This window comes from Rhinolophus sinicus, chromosome 6 (genome assembly GCF_057876585.1).
Source record: "Rhinolophus sinicus isolate RSI-liver-muscle chromosome 6, RSI-T2T, whole genome shotgun sequence".
Classification (NCBI taxonomy): domain Eukaryota; kingdom Metazoa; phylum Chordata; class Mammalia; order Chiroptera; family Rhinolophidae; genus Rhinolophus; species Rhinolophus sinicus.
The window spans coordinates 64,782,998-64,800,030 of NC_142506.1; the positions used below are offsets into that span (position 1 = coordinate 64,782,998).

General features: G+C 45.0%; 1 protein-coding gene across 2 annotated transcripts; it reads right to left on the reverse strand.

Moving 5' to 3' along the window:
• Positions 1-1,143: 1,143 nt before the first annotated feature.
• GLRX2 (glutaredoxin 2) lies at positions 1,144-8,952 on the reverse strand. Of its 2 annotated transcripts, none has more exons than XM_019745782.3 (4): positions 8,802-8,952; positions 5,783-5,846; positions 2,974-3,150; positions 1,144-1,408 (listed from the first exon to the last, which is right to left on the reverse strand). In XM_019745782.3, exons 1-4 carry the CDS (start codon positions 8,876-8,878, stop codon positions 1,241-1,243), a joined length of 486 nt encoding a protein of 161 aa, XP_019601341.2. In that variant the 5' UTR covers positions 8,879-8,952; the 3' UTR covers positions 1,144-1,240. The 2 variants fall into 2 exon arrangements, with proteins under 2 accessions (XP_019601341.2, XP_074173151.2); XM_074317050.2 differs by lacking the exon at positions 8,802-8,952 and adding an exon at positions 8,385-8,767.
• Positions 8,953-17,033: the final 8,081 nt, after the last annotated feature.

A 17,033-nucleotide genomic window follows, 5' to 3' on the forward strand; every position in this document is an offset into this window, starting at 1 on the left:
AGCAGGGTTCCTATCAGGTGGGTTTCCTCACATGACCAGGAAATCCCAGACCGACTGGTTAAAATTCCATTCCTGAGAGAGGCTGAACCTGTATTTAGGTTAAGTATTAGGTCTCGGTCTGGTGATGTTTGGTGAGGTGGCCATAGCATAAGTGACTCCATTTAGGGCCTGAGGTCTCTTTTTTTTCACACTGCTCATAGGTGCAGTTTCTGTTCTTTGGAACAACTAAGTCAATTAAATGATTGATTTGGTTTCTCTGAAATAAGTTTCATTCCATCGTACAAATGTAATATACTTCTCTCAGTCTACTTCTCAAAGTGTGAAGTGTTGCCACAGTATAACACTAGGACATAGCCCTACCAAGTTCACAGTTATATCAGTGAAAGCCTCACGTTTCAAAGAGAAATCACACATCAGTCCAAACCACTAAAAGCTGCAAAAGGTAAGGGGTTGACTCCCGAATAGTATACGTAATAAAGAATCCCAGATGTTTACCTTCTAGCTCTTGGTGGTAAAATGTATATATAAATTCCTAGTAAGACACATTCTTCCCTAATCTTTTGATATAACTCCACCCCTTCAGTTTTTTTGTTTTGTTTTGTTTTTTAAGATTTTTTAGTGGGGAAGGGGAACAGGACTTTGTTGGGGAGCAGTGTATACTTCCAGGACTTTTTTCCCAAGTCAAGTTGTTGTCCTTTCAATCTTAGTTGTGGAGGGTGCCGTTCAGTTTCAAGTTGTTGTCTTTTCAGTCTTAGTTGTGGAGGGCGCAGCTCAGCTCCAGGTCCAGTTGCCATTGCTAGTTGCAGGGGGCACAGCCCACCATCTCTTGTGTGAGTGAAACCGGCAACCTTGTGGTTGAGAGGACGCACTCCAACCAGCTGAGCCATCCAGGAGCTCAGCGGCAGCTCAGCTCAAGGTGCCGTGTTCAATCTTAGTTGCAGGGGACGCTGCCCACCATCCCTTGTGGGACTCAAGGAATTGAACTGGCAACCTTGTGGTTGAGAGCCCGCTGGCCCATGTGGGAATCGAACCGGCAGCTTTCGGAGTTAGGAGCATGGAGCTCTAACCGCCTGAGCCACCGGGCCGGCCCCACCCCTTCAGTTTTAAATATCCCTTTTTCTCAAGAATGAGGAGGCAGGAAGATGAGGTTTCCACAGCGATTTATTGTTCATTGTTTTTACGATGTTTTCATGAAGATCATTCACATACTTAAAGATCCTCAAACATTCAAAAGGCACCATCAGGCATTATCACTTTGAATAACTGGCATTTTACTATCACTAAAATTCGCGTTACTTTTCTTTAAATAACACTGACGAACCAATGGCAGCAATTTCCCTTCTTCGTGAAGCCTATGAGTGTCAGTTGCACCTCCAATAAAAGTTCCATTGACAAATATTCTCGGCACCTGTGGGATAAACAAAGATTAAATGTCACCCTTGTGTCAGAAGTGGAAGACCATTTGACATAATACCCAATGCTCACACTCGGGGTACGTTTATGGGCCAAGCACCATGCTAAAGTCCCTCACAAAGTACCTATTTGAGTCTTCACATCCCTTGAGTTAGGTACCATTTTGAGCCTTATTTTGGAGGGCAATGAAGCACAGGCACTTGCCCAAGATCAAAGTGATAGTAAATAACAGAGCTGGGATTTAAATCCAAGACAATCTGACCCTCAAGTCCTTCCTCCAAATCACGATAGCATATAAAAGGGAAAATAAAACAGTCTGTAATTATCAATAACGTTTAAGTGTCTTACGGTTGTTTACTAAAGGGGAAAAGAATACTCTGAACTTCTGTGCTCATAAAAACAAGAAGGAAAATGGCCCCATGGTGTATTTTTCTGAGAATGCATATTATGGAAAAATCCACAAATGTCAAGAATCTAAAACCATGGGGCACTAAAGTGGTCCCGTCGGCACAGTAACTGAACACTGAGCCCTGGTCTGTACCGTCCAGGTGAGAGGAGGTACAGGAGACTCGTAGACAAGCAGTCACGCCAACACCAGTGCCCCACCCGTCCCAGTCACACGCACGCACGCACACACACACACACACACGCACACACACACACATGCACAGCAAGAATAAAAATCAAAGGAATGAACTCTGCTGTTTCCTAGTCTATAATCCGGTTCCCGGATTGTCGTGTCCTGCATTACAGAAGTTGTGGAAAGCAAGGAGGGCGGCGCAGGGTTAAGAACCACAGTAGCCAAGAATAGAGTGCAAGCGAGGCCAAGGGACTCCAGCCTCAAAGGACTGAGCCCCGAATCAGGCCAATGCATAGCTTTTATTGATTAGCAAATGAGGAAGTAAAGCTTGTTAATCTCAAGATCTGTGAGTCTCACACATTCTACTAGGAAATTGATTCAAACCAATCACCCTTGCCTGCAGGCAGCAGAACCGTAAGTTTCAGGATGTCTTAGAAATTGTTGTACGTACCTCCCCAAGGGACAAAACCTTTATGCATATGAATAGATGGAGAGCTGATGTTATCACATCATTGAATCTCTTCCCAAACAGGATGTGAGAATGAATGTTGCCAGAGGCAGGAGCTCTCCTTAGCCGGGGGTAGATGGGGGTCTGTGCCCACCTCTATCAATCCCACGAGTTCTCCAGATGGCCCCCACGTGACTGTGCCTGGCTTAGGTTGCTCCTTCCTTGAGGAATCTTACCCGTCATTGACTAACCAGCCACGCTTTGGGGCCAAACAGGGAGACATAAGGTGTAAGCATAAAGGTGAAGCCAAGTCCCTGAAAGGATCCATCTCACAGACTCTCCTTTCTTTAGGGGCAGGTACGAGGGGACAGACGGGTAGGCTGCTGCGTGGCAAGACCGGATCTGCCATTTCTTTACCAACACAAGCCTCTCAACAGAATGTCTGGCTCCCTGTTGCTAACACGAGGGTGTGGACTGTAGTGGCCCAGGTCACCAGCTATGTGGGGGAAAGCCCCGCAGAGAATACACTCACGGTTCTTTCACCGGTCATTCTGTAAAGAGCGTCTTGGAACTGGCTCCCGTATTCCAGCGTGTCCAGTTCCACCACTTTGCAGTTAACATTGATGTCATGGAAAAGCTTCTTTGCCATTGTACAGTAAGAACAAGATGTTTTCGAGAAAATCACCACACAATTATCAGAAATTGTTTCCTGAAGTCAAACAAACAAAACAACAAAGAATCACTGTAATTCCAGACATTACCTTTTGGAAAGAAATCATGATACAGTGGAGAAAGGGTATGGATTTGGGGGGTTCTCATGATTCAGGGCTCAAACTAAGGGCTCAAACTAAGTCTCCATCATCCATTTTCTCATCGGTAGGTTGAGGGTAATGTTATTCATTTCCAAGGAATGTTATTAGGAAAAAAGGATGTGACAGCTGGAAAGTGTGGGCATGGAGTAATAATGATTGTAGCCAGTTCATATACAGCAAACACTGCCGTGCACCAGACACAAAGCTCAACATTGTACTTTCACGCGCTCATTTCAACCTCACTGCAGCCCTGAGACAGGTCCTACTACGACCTCCACCTCACAGATGAGCAAAGTGAGGCAGAGAAAGGTAAATAACTTATTCACAGTCCACTAGCTAATAAGGGGCAGACCTGGGATTTGACCCCAGGCAAGTCTGGTTCTGCCGTCCAGGCACGTACTCCTGTCTGTTACACTGCTTCTCAAAGAGTCCGGAGGTACCCAGGACTTATCTCCCCTTCCTTAACGTTCAGTGGTGAGGACTGACGTGTGATTTCTCTTTAAAATGTAAGGCTTTCACTGATCCAGGTAGAAACCACAGCTTACTGTATATCTTTATAGTAAAAAAACAAAACCCTGTCTTTACTGTATTGATAAGTTATGCTTATATTGTTTCTCCTGGAAAACCTACTTCCAGGAATCCTTATTAAATGAGTCGGCTGGAGGCAGAGGTCAGAAACTGTATCTTTAAAAACATTCCTAGATGACTCTCATGGGATCAGCCTGGTTTGGAAACTACTCCCCAGGCCTTGGATCACAAAAACCATGAGACTTTGTCAGGCATCTGCATTGCCTATGGAATCGGTTTTTTTTTTTGGTTTTTTTTTGTTTCTAAGTATATGAATATCCAGGTCCTTCGAGAGATTCTGAATGTGTAGGTGTAGGACCCAGGCATCCGTTTAGGTTGTTCTTATGTGGGTCGTAACCAGCACCTTCAAGATGAAGGCCAAAAATCAGAAAGCAGAGTCCCCAGGCAAAGTGATTCAGAGGTTACGTCCACCTGGGGTGCCAGAAGCCTTCTCAGTCCCAGTCCAGCAGTCTGCAAGTTGGTCTGTTGTTACGCTTTCTCTTCTGCTTACTCATAATATTGAGTATAGAAGTCTATCTCGGAGAGCCAGCCATATGAGAGACGTATTAATGAACCCATTTTATAGATGAGAAAACTGAGGCCAAGTAGTTCCCAATACTGGGATTTGATCCCACCTGTGCCAACACCAAAGCCAGTGCTCTTTCCTCCACCGTGCTACCTCAGGATATAGGCACACAGAGGTTCACTGAGAGGGACGTGAGCATCCTGGGTACTGACAGGTAGTACAAACACTGATGAAGAGATTCCAAAGTGCGTGGAAACTCAAGAGGACAGTGCCAAAGGTTCTTGAACCTTCCTTCTCACCTTTTCTCAAGCTCATCCTTGCTATACAGTTCATGATTTTGGATTCTTGTCTTAAAAAGATTCAATTCCCTCATACTGGGTTTCTAGCATTGCTGTTACACTCAAGAGCTGTCAGTAAATAGTTTTTTGCACCAAATAAAGGCAGAAATGTTCTGTGTGTGTGGTAGGGTTGGTGGTGAGGAACACAGAAAGAAAAACATGACTGTGTCTTGTAGGCTGTGAGGGAACAAGAGAAATTTCCTGAGGCAGAATTAACTGGGCTTTGTTGGGGGCGGGGGGGGGGGGAACACGGGGAAACAAGAGTAAAACAGTAGAACACAGCAGTGCACAGAATCCCTGAGAAGATAGTTTATAGATTAACTATCGTGTCCTAGGTTCTGTGTTAGGGAACAAAGCTGTTGTTATACAGCTTCCAAAGCCAAAATCAAATAGTACCCCTGGCTAAGGGAAGCCTGACCTGTGGGCATGATGGAAAGAAACAGCCAACATCACAGACCCCGCTGAGAAGGAGTGAAGACTCCATTAAGAGTAAATCTCAGGGGCGGATGGGTGGCTCAGTTGGTTATAGCACGAGCTCTGGGCAACAGGGCTGCAGGTTCGAATCCCACATGGGCCAGCGAGCTGCACCCTCCGCAACCAGAGTGAAGTCAATGAGCTGCCGCTCAGCTCCGGGGTGGCCCGATGGCTCAGTTGGTTGGAGTGCATCCTCTCAGCCACAAGGTTGCTGGTTTGACTCCTCGACTCCCACAAGGGATGGTGGGCTGTACCCCCTGCAACTAACAACAGCAACTGGACCTGGAGCTGAGCTGCGCCCTCCACAACTAAGATGGAAAGGACAACAACTTTGACTTGGAAAAAGTCCCGGAAGTACACACTGTTCCCCAATAAAGTCCTGTTCCCCTTCCCCAATAAAATGTAAAGGAAAAAAAGAGTAAATATCATAAATTCTGACTACCAAAATGGATTGTTTTGTCACATGGATTATTTTGACAGTAAATATTAAAATAGATTTTTAGTAATTCATTTGCTGAACTATGTCAGATTGGATATTGAATAAGTATATTCAATGCAGAAGACATTTCTTTTTCCACACAGGAGAGCTTCTTTTTTTCCTACATTTTTTTTTTTATCACTCACTTGGATCTGATTCACAGGAGGAGGTGCTGGCTTCCCCAAAGATGACGACATGCTGTTCCCCATCCTAAAAGGAATTTATAAAGGTAAGCCAGTTTATTAAATATTAAAAATAACATACCAAATGCGATCCATTTGAAGAAAACTTGATATGCAAATATATATTCAAACATATGTAGATGAAAAAAAGTGTCCTTATCAGTACAAAATATCAGTTTACAAAGTATTTTACTAAACACTTGGTTTACTAAAACCAAAAGGGCCTTTGTGCTTTTCTAATTAACCTCCCAATGGCCTTAATTATTTGATAAAAACACATTTACTGTGTTTAAACCCTGGCACCAATTTCAAACACACTGTCCTAATGATTGGCCCCCATGACCATTTTCTTATAAAAACATGCCAAAACTCCACGAACATGTGATGAAACAGAAAATCTACCAGTGTCAAAGATTTTACAGATATTTAATTATAAGATTGTACACCTGAAATTTATTAGTAACATTAAAGAATGTTATTAATACATTTCATTAATTTTTTAAATTAAAAAAAATTAAGGTTTTAAAAGTGGGAAAAAAGGATTTTAAGGAAACTAAAGTATCTCAGTCACAATGATCCACAGCTCCAAGTTTCCCAATCAGTAAAGTGGGAACAATAGCTATTCCCACCTCAAAGAGTTTTGTGAAGGTTAAATGAATTGATATACATAAAGAACAGTGCCTTGAACACCGCAAATGTTCAATAACATTTGACATTATTACTATTATATCCTGATTACAGAGACCCTCATTATCCCAGTATTTATTATTCAAAATCAAGCCACTGGTAGCTTCTACAAGGAGGTATTGTTAACAGAAAAAGGTCCACTAAAACAATCGACCAGTTTAATATCATAAAATCTCGCTGCCCATCCCTAGAACCTTTCCCCACTGACTTCCTTTCTTGATCAGTCAAGTCCTACAGCATGTCTGGAACAGTATCAAACAAACATCAGGATGCAAACTAATTGCAAGGTGGAGTTACAGTCCTTGCAAACAGATTGTAAGATAAAAGAGGGTTCAAAACGAATTACTCAAACATCTAGGGATTGAGAGAGTAAGAAAAAGGATTGAAGCTTCAAATATTTCAGAAAATAGTCTCCTTATGATTATGGTGCAAACTCAAGCTTTGATAGAAAACTTTCTCCCTCCAAACGCTGAAAGCACTTAAAATTTAAATGTTGTAATGTTGTTCAATATAAAAGCAATCGACTTTTTATAATGTTTAGATTCCTTTTTAAAAAGGTACCCACCAAAACTTTTTCTTTTTTTTTTTTACTGTATAGCATGAAACTTTAGTACTGGTTTAAGAATCCACTTTAAATGGCTTTTTACATGTTGTCCTTGGATGATGAACACAGGGAACAAAGCTGTTGTTATACAGCTTCCGAGGCCGAAATCAAACAGTACCTCTGGCTGAGGGAAGCCTGACCTGTGGGCATGCCTGCCTGCTTAGAATAAAGAAGCTGTGACAAACATTACCTTTGGTAATAAGGAAGAAGAGTTAGACACAAACCACTGCAAGGGAACATTGTAACTCCCCAATGTTTACAATCTATTGTTTCTTGCTTCCCAGTAGTTGAGCAAGGAAACCTTTAAAACAAAAAGGGCCTGTGTGCTTTTCTCAGAAAGGGGCTGGGAGAAGCAAGCTAGCCAACTTAGCAGACATTCCGCTTTAAGTAAAAAGCAGGATGAGTGCCTGAAGCCTAACCCAGAAAAGAAAGGAGGTTAATCTGTGCTGGCCTGGACCTTAGGAGGTGCCTGTGACTAAATCAGCAATGTATTTGGTTGTCAACCAAGAAAATGAGCCCTTTTCATCCCAAGTCCAGCGTTTATTTGTCGTCCCTCAACCCTCTGCTACAATGTTCACTGTTGAAGCAGCAGTTCCAGTGGAACTTTGGTAAGAGAATGTTTTCCTGGGTGGTGAGAGCAGGTGGGGGGTGCATTCTGAAATGTCACCCCCTTCCCAGACAAATGAAAGAGGACGTTTCTGGAAGGGACCTTTCTCCTTAATTCTAGTTGAGCTTTGCAAAGCTATCACCTATTGAGGAACAGAACATCAACGGACAAGTCAGTGTGCACAATAACGCTTTCACCTCACCGTGATGAAGCACCCACTAGTCAAAGCCACGTGAATGAAGCACCTACTACGTGCTAAGTCGGCAAAATGCTAAATGCGCCAGGGAGACACACAGTTAGAAAAACACACCGTAGGGGCTTTTGTGACCTGTTAGCCACATAGTTAGACCATTTGATTAGCACTTTCCGGAGGGGTTGCCTAGCTTAGCATAGGAAGTTCAAGAGTTTCTAGCATCTTGCAAAACTGGTAGGAGTTACCAGATCGTGTGGGTCGGGAGAGCCCCGCAGGCAGGGCGAGACGCACAGCGGCCCGCACACATGTGCGAGCCGGCGGGACAGCCCGGCCCGTGGGGCGGGCACAGCATCAGCCCCGCAGCCGTCTTCCGTGCGGGCCCGGTCACCGCGCGGTACTGGAACCGGAGCGGCGCAGGCAAAGCACTGTCCCCGGTGTCGCCAGAGGCGACCTCAACATGCAAAAGCCACAGTACCTGTCCTCAAGGACGTGGCCCCTCGGGAGGCAGCGCCCCCTTCCCTTCTGCCTGGGCTGCCAGAGCAGCCAATAAACCCGCAGAACTCGCGATTGCATTGGAATTTCAGTTACACCGCGACTGTCGTCTGAGTGTGTCCCCTGCAATATTGGGGGTCTACTTAAACAACTCTTCGCTGTGAATCTGGAATCCCAATTTACTGAGGCATCTTGTATTTTATCTGGCAATCATGGGGATTGCGACACGACCCCAGTATTTTTAACCAGAGTCACAGGATCCTTCGGTCGCACAACCGCCCTGGGCACCGTCCTCTCCTGCCGTTTCGGGGCCTCGGCTTGATGGGGCTCGGGCCCCACGCGGCGCCGGAGGAAGAGGCTGGAGGCCTCCGCGCCCCGCCGAGCCCACCCTCGCCGGTACCTGAAGGCCGCCCCGCCGCTCCGGTTCGCGCCCCGGGCGAGACGCGTCCCCGCCAGCGCCGCGCGGCGCCAGTGCATGGTGTGCGCACCCGGCCGCAGCCAACTGGGATGAGGCGGACCGTCGTCCCGGAAGGCCCGCCCCGGCCGGCAGGCCCCGCCCACTGCCTCCGGCCACGCCCCGCACGCCCGACCACGCCCCCGCACGCCCGACCACGCCTTCGCACGCCTGATAAGCCCTCTGCTTGCCGGCCTAAGCCAACCTGGCAACTGCCCACTTGGTGTTTTCATGCAAAGCCAGATTCCTGGCGACTTCTGTCATGAGCAGCAAGTATTTACAAAGGTCCGAATGTCACCATCTGCAGCTCAAGTTGAGTTCTCCGCCAGACAGCTCCCTGGGGTGTCTCCACTCACACCCAAGCCTCGTGCATTTAAGTTTCTTTCCGGATTAGGGTGCTTATAAAGGCTCACAGTGGCCAGTATTCTGGCAAAACGGGCGACGGAAAACAGAAAAAAAGGAAAGACTGTCCAAAGCAATCCAAGTCCTTGGGATGTTTGCCTAAGGATGGCAGTGTCATCACAGCGTCTGTCGGCCAGGTCTGTGTGTTGGTGAAGTGAAAGCCTCAATAAGCCATCGAAGGGTATTGATCGAGAACCCGCAGCAACCTGGGGATATTGGATCTTTACGTTCACAGTTAGAAGAAAGAAGTAATCCGATGTAGAAGGTTCATTCCGAAGAAAACAAAGATTGTGTTTTCGAAGTTAGGAAATAAAACTTAAAAGCGCAGAGCTGTCTCGCCATGGCTTTGAAAATAGGCCGCTGATGCTAATAAGAAGCCTGGGCCACCCGGTCGTGGCAATAAGAGCCCTGTGTGCAGCGGCTGCGGAAGATGAAGCGAGGAGACCACTATTTTATTCACTGAAGCCGCCGACGACTATGTTAAGGAGGGTCAAAGGTCAAATGACACGTCTGCGCTCTAAACAATTATTTCAACAATCCAGACCTTTTTCGATCCTTGATGCTCAACTAGCTAAGTTTCAGAGTCGTGTTACCAGGTTACAGCTTCTGTTTCTGACGGTTCTTTTTCTACGTTCAGGCGGGCTGTGCTTCACGACTTCATGAAAGGATGAAAGTTAATAGCAAAAACAAACACCCTAAAAGGTGTGCAGTCATTCTTCATAAATCCAAAATAACTTTAGAAATTAGGATATGTCATCTACAGTGTTGCGGGGTTTTGTTTTGTTTGTGTAACCAAAAGAGAGCTGTTTAGGAAATTTACTGCGTTATTTTTGTTTTGAAAGTAGGATTTTACCTTATTGCCTCAAATAATTTTACAAAATAAAGACCATTATGAGGTGAAACAATCATGTCACAACGTAATTTTCATGTAGTAGACATGGCCTACAGATTTTTAAAAAGAGATCTCACAATGAAAGTACTTCAGACCAAAATGGTGTGCGTGAAGGAAGCATACTACAGGAAGCACACTACATGCTACATGCTACATACTACATACTACATACTACGTACTGCCTCTTCGTGCTTAACTGGGAAGCTACAGAAGTGATGGGTTGGGGTCACAACTGTGATGTCTACAAGAGCATAGTAAGAAGTATGTGGGCTGGTCACCTACATGTGTGCTCTGAAAATAATGGGGAGCGGCCAGTGTAACTAAGTCACGAATATGCAGAAGGTGCCAAGTGCCCTGGAATGATGCGCATTCCTCTCTCTCTCTCTCAGTTCAGCCTGTACCTCCCGGACCAGTCCAGGCGGTACCCTCCCTGGGCCTGCCTTGTGGTGGCCCCTATAAAAGAAGCGCCCACTAGGTGTGCACAGACCGTCATGCGAGGACTGCACCTCCGCCTGGCTCTGGGGCGGTCCCTGCTCGCATTCTGCCTCCCGGCGATGCTCCACGAAGCCGGGGCAAAGCAATGGAAACTGGCGGTGGGAAATCCGCTAAACCTGTCGCTCAGCCCCTCGCAGATGCTGAAGGTGGAGCCGCCAGCGGCGGTTACAGACTGTGCGGCAGCCCACTCTGCTACTCCCGCGACACCAACAGCCTCAAGGCACAGAGACCCCTGGTGGCCGGCGCCAGGCAGTACCGGAGCGGAGATGGGGAGCAGAGCCTGCGGGGAGAGCGTGGTGGCCGGAGACCGCGGAGACCTCACCCCCTGCATCCCCACCTGACCCTTCCCGGCTGTAGGATCCTAGGAGGAGAAGCTGCGCTGCGAGGTGGAGACCCCAGAGCTTCCGGCAGAAGTCCTCCCGGCTTCCAACGCCCCACTGGCTCCCCTGGGGGAGACCCCTGCGGCCAGGTGAGCGGAAGGGAGCGGCACCGCCGTGGAGCGCCCTTTGGGTCCATGGACCACGCATAGTGCACTGCGTTGCTAGGGCTGCTTCTTGGCAAATATATAGAATGCATTGGTAAATAGCTAGCCTTATGAGTTCCATAATTTCTTTTTCACGACTCAATGTGATATCATTTCAAAGAACTGAGATCTTTACACTTTTTTTGGACTTGTTTATTATTGTTTGAATTGTGAATTAAAGCTCACACATTTTCTTTGACATCAAGAGCAGGTTAACCCCCTGCCTAGGGTTGAAAGCCACTAAGCTCAGTCAATTCTGAGATCTTCTGCTTGAAAGGGCCCTTAAGTGACGTCATCTATAGCGGGTCCAACCTGTGTACCTTAGCCCTCTGGGAAGCGCTGCAAATTCTTCCTCCAAGGAACTTTTCTTAAAAGCCTAATTGTGTGCCCTCCAGGGTCAACTACTGTAGCAGTTTCCTAGGGCTGCTCTAACTACCAAAAATGTGTTCTCTCACAGTCTGGATGTGGGAAGCACCAAACGTGGCCAGGGGCGGGGTTCCTTCTAGCGTCTGCTGTAAAGGAGAAATCACTTCCTTCCTCTTCCTCCTTCTGGTGGCTCCACGTGTTCCCTGGCTTCCTGGACTTGTGGGCACATCTCTTCCATCTCTGCTTCCATCTTCACGGGCCTTCTCCAGTTTGTCCCTGATCCGGACACCAGTGATTAGATTGGCCCCACCTGGATAATCCAGGACGCTTTCCTCCAGGTCCTGAACTAAATTCCATCTGCAAAGGCTCAGTTTTCCAAGTAAGCTAATATTTACAAGTTCCAGGGATTTGACCTGGACATTTTGGGGGAAGGACCATTTTTTTTCAGCCTACCACAGTTTTCAGCCTACATAACCGAATAAAACAGCTTAGAGAAAGCCTGATATTTCATTAAAGTCTTGTGGATTTTGTTAAAATTCTGTGAATTTTGCAATGCACTCATTTTCTGTTACATACCCCTGTATGAAACGGTACAAATTTGTGAGCCCATGCATTATCTTCGACTGAACAATGTCTTCCCCTTGTGTTTTATTCCTCAAAATAAATTGCAGCTCTAATGAAAATCGCATCAGTTTAAAACTGTGGACAATAAAGGGGCCCCATACTAAACCTGACAAGCTCAGGGGAAGCCTGCGTGGCAGGCCCTACAAACTCAGAGACTGAAAGTAACCACACAGGATGGTCTGAACATAAAAATTCCCAACTGAAAGCGGGTCATGGTGGGTAGTCACATCCTTGACCCATAGCTTCCTTGACAAAGGTTAGTCTTTACCTTAAGTGAGCCCTGTCTGTTGTCTTTTTGCATCTAAGATAAAATACCTTTGAAATGTCAGAGTAATCTTCTATTCCAGACGCCTCCGGGACACACCCCAGCACTAGAGCTGAGAGACCACACAACCCTTTGTTGTTATCTTATTACCTGCATACCATCTCTAAGTGCTGTGAATGTTTACCCACCAATGTAAAAATGTACCCACCCGTGCAAAAGAAGTATGTGTCTCTCCATTTTGACTTTTACCCAATTGCAGAGATTTCTCCACTAGCTTTCTCCCACCCCTTTAATCTACCACCAATGGAGTACATGTAACTCTCCTTACGTCTCCTCCTTTGATTCTAATGTGTAAAATAAGCTGCAAAACTGCCATTTTCCAGAGCATTTTCTCAATCCTTTGAGATTTTGCTTCCTGGCAATTGTCGTCAGTTTGGCTCAAATAACCTCATAAAAATTCTCTACAGGTTGGGACATTTCTTATGTCAACAAAACCATTACTGAAAGTCATTGTAAGCTTTTTGGCATTAGAGGGTTTCTCATTCTATAAGCACAAGAATTACAACACATTATTATTTCACAGATAAGCTGCTGAAGGACTGTTGCTTTTCTAAACAACGACCAGTTTCCCGATGTCTGCCATCACCTGGGTGTTCTAGGATTCAATTCAGCGCCGACACGCACCACCCCACAGGTTCCAGGCTCAGGGCTGCAAGACTGCCTCCACTCCAAACACCAGCCACAGACGGGGTGTCCAGGCTACCCGCACTTTTGCCTGGCCAACTATAAATTCGGGTGTTACTATGACCTCCACTCAAGTTCAATAATTTGCTAGAAAAACTCACAAAACTCAGAAAAGTGCTGTACTTACACTTGTATTGTGAAGGATACAACTCAGAAACAGCCAGATGGCAGAGACTCCGGGGACAGGGCTGGGCGGAGGTTAAGTGCAGAGCTTCCATTTGCTCTCCAGGTGCATCACCACCCTCCCGGCAAATCAGTGTGTTCACCAACCCAGAAGGTCCCCTGAAACTTTGTTGTTCAAGAGTTTTCATCAAAGTTTCATTGCATAGGCAAGGTTGATTAAATCGTCACCCAACGGTGCTAGAACTCAGTCTCTAGCTCCCTCTTCTCCCCTGAGTTGTACAGGGGCAGGTGTTGGGGAGTGCAGTGGGAGGGGGTGTTGAAAGTCCATCCCTTAAGCACAGCCAGCCTCTCCCTTGAAACTAAGGAGGACCCACCAGGAATCACCTCGTTAATGTAAACTCAGGTGCAGGGAAAAAGGGCTTGTTATGAATAACAAAAGCCACTACAACCACTCGAGAAATTCCGAGGGCGTTAGGATCTCTGTGCCAGGAACCAAACCAGGAGCAAAAACCAAATGCATACTTGTTAAATTATACCACAAGGACCTATCTAGTCTTTTTATAGAAACCCAAGGGTAAAAGGCTAGAACAAATGGAGGTGTCAGATACTATTTGAGCTTCTTATAATCAGAAGGCTTATAGTCCAGATTCCTAAGTTAAGACTGAAATGAATAAGAAAACACTTTTGTTAGGTGGATTAGAATATCCATCTGCATAGTAAAAATGGAAAGAATTAAAGATTTATGCAGAAATTTTAAGTGTCAAACTGGAAGACAGTTAAATGCTCTGTGCCCTGAGAACAGGGAAAGAAAACCAGACAGTGAGTACTTCACACCTACATGGAAGAATTGGGAGTGATATTCTTGAACCAAGTATGCCCAGGATATATTTATGAAGGAGATAAAAGATATGTCATTGATTGGGGGAACTTCTGTTAAAGAATGTGGCAACTTTACCACTTCAGCTCACTGAAGAATTAGCATCTGGTATGTTCTAATGAAAATATTTACTTTTATTTCCTGCCAAACACTTCTATGTCTTTTCTATATCCATAAAATGTGTTTTCTTAAGTCTCTGGGTCAATAGACTTCGGTGACAAGACCAGAACATGTTTTCTTTTGAAGTGTGAGCAAATTTCTTTTTCTAAAGATCGCGGGGGTCTACAAGCCTTGCACTAGACAAACTAATAACTCCAACTGTCGACGGTTGTGTTGAACAAACAGCACTCTGTGATAGATGTTTCCTAACCATTGTGTTCTGAAGTTTTGTCTTTTCTCTGTGTCTTTGTAGAGGTCAACGTTGCTTTGCCCTGTCCATTTTTGTTGGTCAAGACGAGGTTAACCTTGCATTTTCATTCTAACTTTCTTTCCTTATGCATTCAAAGAGAATGAACGGAGGGGTTATATTTTCAACTTTACTGGCGAATATCATCCTAGTTAAGACTAGAAATTCACTTAATAGTATAAGCAGTTTTAAGTATTGATGCAGAAGAGTGAATGTCGGGTAAGAAACCTGTAGAGAAATTTAGTGAGTTTATTTGAGCCAAACTGACGACAATTGCCAACAAGCAAAACCTCGATGGATTAAGAAAATGCTCTGCCTGAGGTGAGAGGGGAGAAATGGTTTCAGGTACAGCAGGGCAGCTGTCACTTGAACCCACCTCTACTCAGCACCCTACACTGGAGAAGGTGTGTAACACCAGAACTGTGGCACGAAGCTACCTTGCTATGAGACCCCCTCCACTCGAACCTGACTCTGAAGAGAAGTCATTTCCTGGTCTATCCATATTCAGGCAAAATATAGTGAGTACTTGACATGAGCTAGAGAGCATGCCAATCAAAATTCTATTGGTTACTGTCTGAGGCAACTGAGAGTTTTCAGAGCAGGATAACAGAAAGAACATGAGGTAGGCCAGTGGCATGTGAAATCAGGGATGTGAGCCACAGCCCAAGTATTAGTGTCAGGGTATGTGAATTAGTTGATACTGTAATGCAAAAGACATCCCTGTGAATTCCACAGGACGCTTTGTAGTTGAGTTGCCCAAGCTTCTAGAAAGAGGGAAACATAATTAATAATAGTTGAGAAGGAAATACAGGTGACCTTATTTGCACCCACCAGAACAAAAGCAGGTGACTCTAACATATCATTAGGTATGCGAATGGGTATGTTTTTCAGAGACACTGTCCTTGCTCTGAAGTCTACTTTGTGTTTTGAAGTTCTACAACAGGCAAAATGAATCCAGTGGCTACCTCTGGGTGGGAAGGCAAGTGGGCAGGGCTTAACTAGAAAGGAACAGGAGAGAAATTTCTAGAGTGAGGATAATGTTGTGTATCTTGATAGAAATTTAGATTACACTGACATATACATTTGTCAACATTTATCCAATGTCACACTTAAGATTTGTGCATTTCCCTGTATGACAATTTTACTTCAAACATTTCAAAGAACCATAAACAAACATTGAATTCAAGGTAATGATATCCGTGCTAAAGCATTTAGGGATAAAGTGCGGCAATATTTGCAATTTACTTTGAAATTCTGCAAAAAAAACACCAAAATGGATTGATGGGTTGATGGAGGGATGGACATGTGACAAAGTAAATATGGCAGCATGTTAATTTTAGAATTTAAGTTATGTATAAAGTCATTCAAGTCTTCCATATGTTTGAAAATTTTCATATTAAAATATTGATGGGGGGGGAAAAAAAGAAAATGCTCCTGAGGGGCCTGCCCGATGGTTCAGGTGGTTGGAGTTCCGAGCTCCTAACGCAGAAGGCTGTCGGTTTGATTCCCACATGGGCCAGTAGGCTCTCAACCACAAGGTTGCCGGTTCAACTCCTCAACTCCCGCAAGGGATGGTGGGCTGTGCCCTCTGCAACTAGCAACGGCAACTGGACCTGGAGCTGAGCTGTGCCCTCCACAGCTAAGATTGAAAGGACAACAACTTTGACTTGGAAAAAGTCCTGGAAGTACACACTGTTCCCCAATAAAGTCCTGTTCCCTTTCCCCAATAAAATCTTTACAAAAGAAAAGAAAATGCTCTGGAAAATGGCAGTTTTGCAGCTTATTTTATATATTAGAATCAAAGGAGGAGACATAAGGAGGGTTACATGAAATCCATTGGTGGTAGATTAAGGGGGTGGGAGAAAGCAAAGCGGGAAATCTCTGGGATTGGGTAAAAAGCAAAATGGAGAGATGAGTGGGTAACTTTTACACGAGTAGGTACCTTTTTATATTGGTGGGTAAACATTTATGGCACTTAGAGATGGTATTCAGGGAACGAGATAACAATGAGTGTTCGGTGGTCTCCTGCTCTGGTGTGGCAGGTTATGACTGGAGGGGTCTGGAAAAAGGGGTTACTCTGACATTCCAAGGGTATGTTATCTTAGATGCACAAAGACAATAGACAGGCTCACTTAAGGTAAAGATGGACCTTTGTTATGGAACCTGCAGGCCAAGGATGTGACTACTCGCCATGACCTGAGTTTAGTTGGGAATTTTTATGTTCAGACCATCCTGTGTGGTTAATTTCGGTCTCTTGAGTTTGTAGGGCCTGCTGGCAGGCCTTCCCTGAACTTGTCACATTTAGTATGTGGTCCCTTTTTCGTCCACAGTGAAACATGTGTCTTGCAAAATTTTATAGAGGCATATAGTGAGTGTAAGTAAATTCATGTTCATAATTTAGTAAATTATCTATTGCATACTGGAGACTGAGAAATTTCAGTGGCATTTCAAACAAAAGCTA

What these genes read in the sequence shown, in the direction of transcription:
- GLRX2 (XM_074317050.2), bottom strand. Translation starts at nt 8,482, where the DNA reads ATGCAATCGCGAGTTCTGCGGGTTTATTGGCTGCTCTGGCAGCCCAGG. An exon ending in GGCCACGTCCTTGAGGACAG is followed by an intron (nt 5,847 to 8,384) that starts GTACTGTGGCTT and finishes AATTCCTTTTAG; the next exon opens with GATGGGGAACAGCATGTCGT. An exon ending in CTCCTGTGAATCAGATCCAA is followed by an intron (nt 3,151 to 5,782) that starts GTGAGTGATAAA and finishes GTTTGACTTCAG; the next exon opens with GAAACAATTTCTGATAATTG.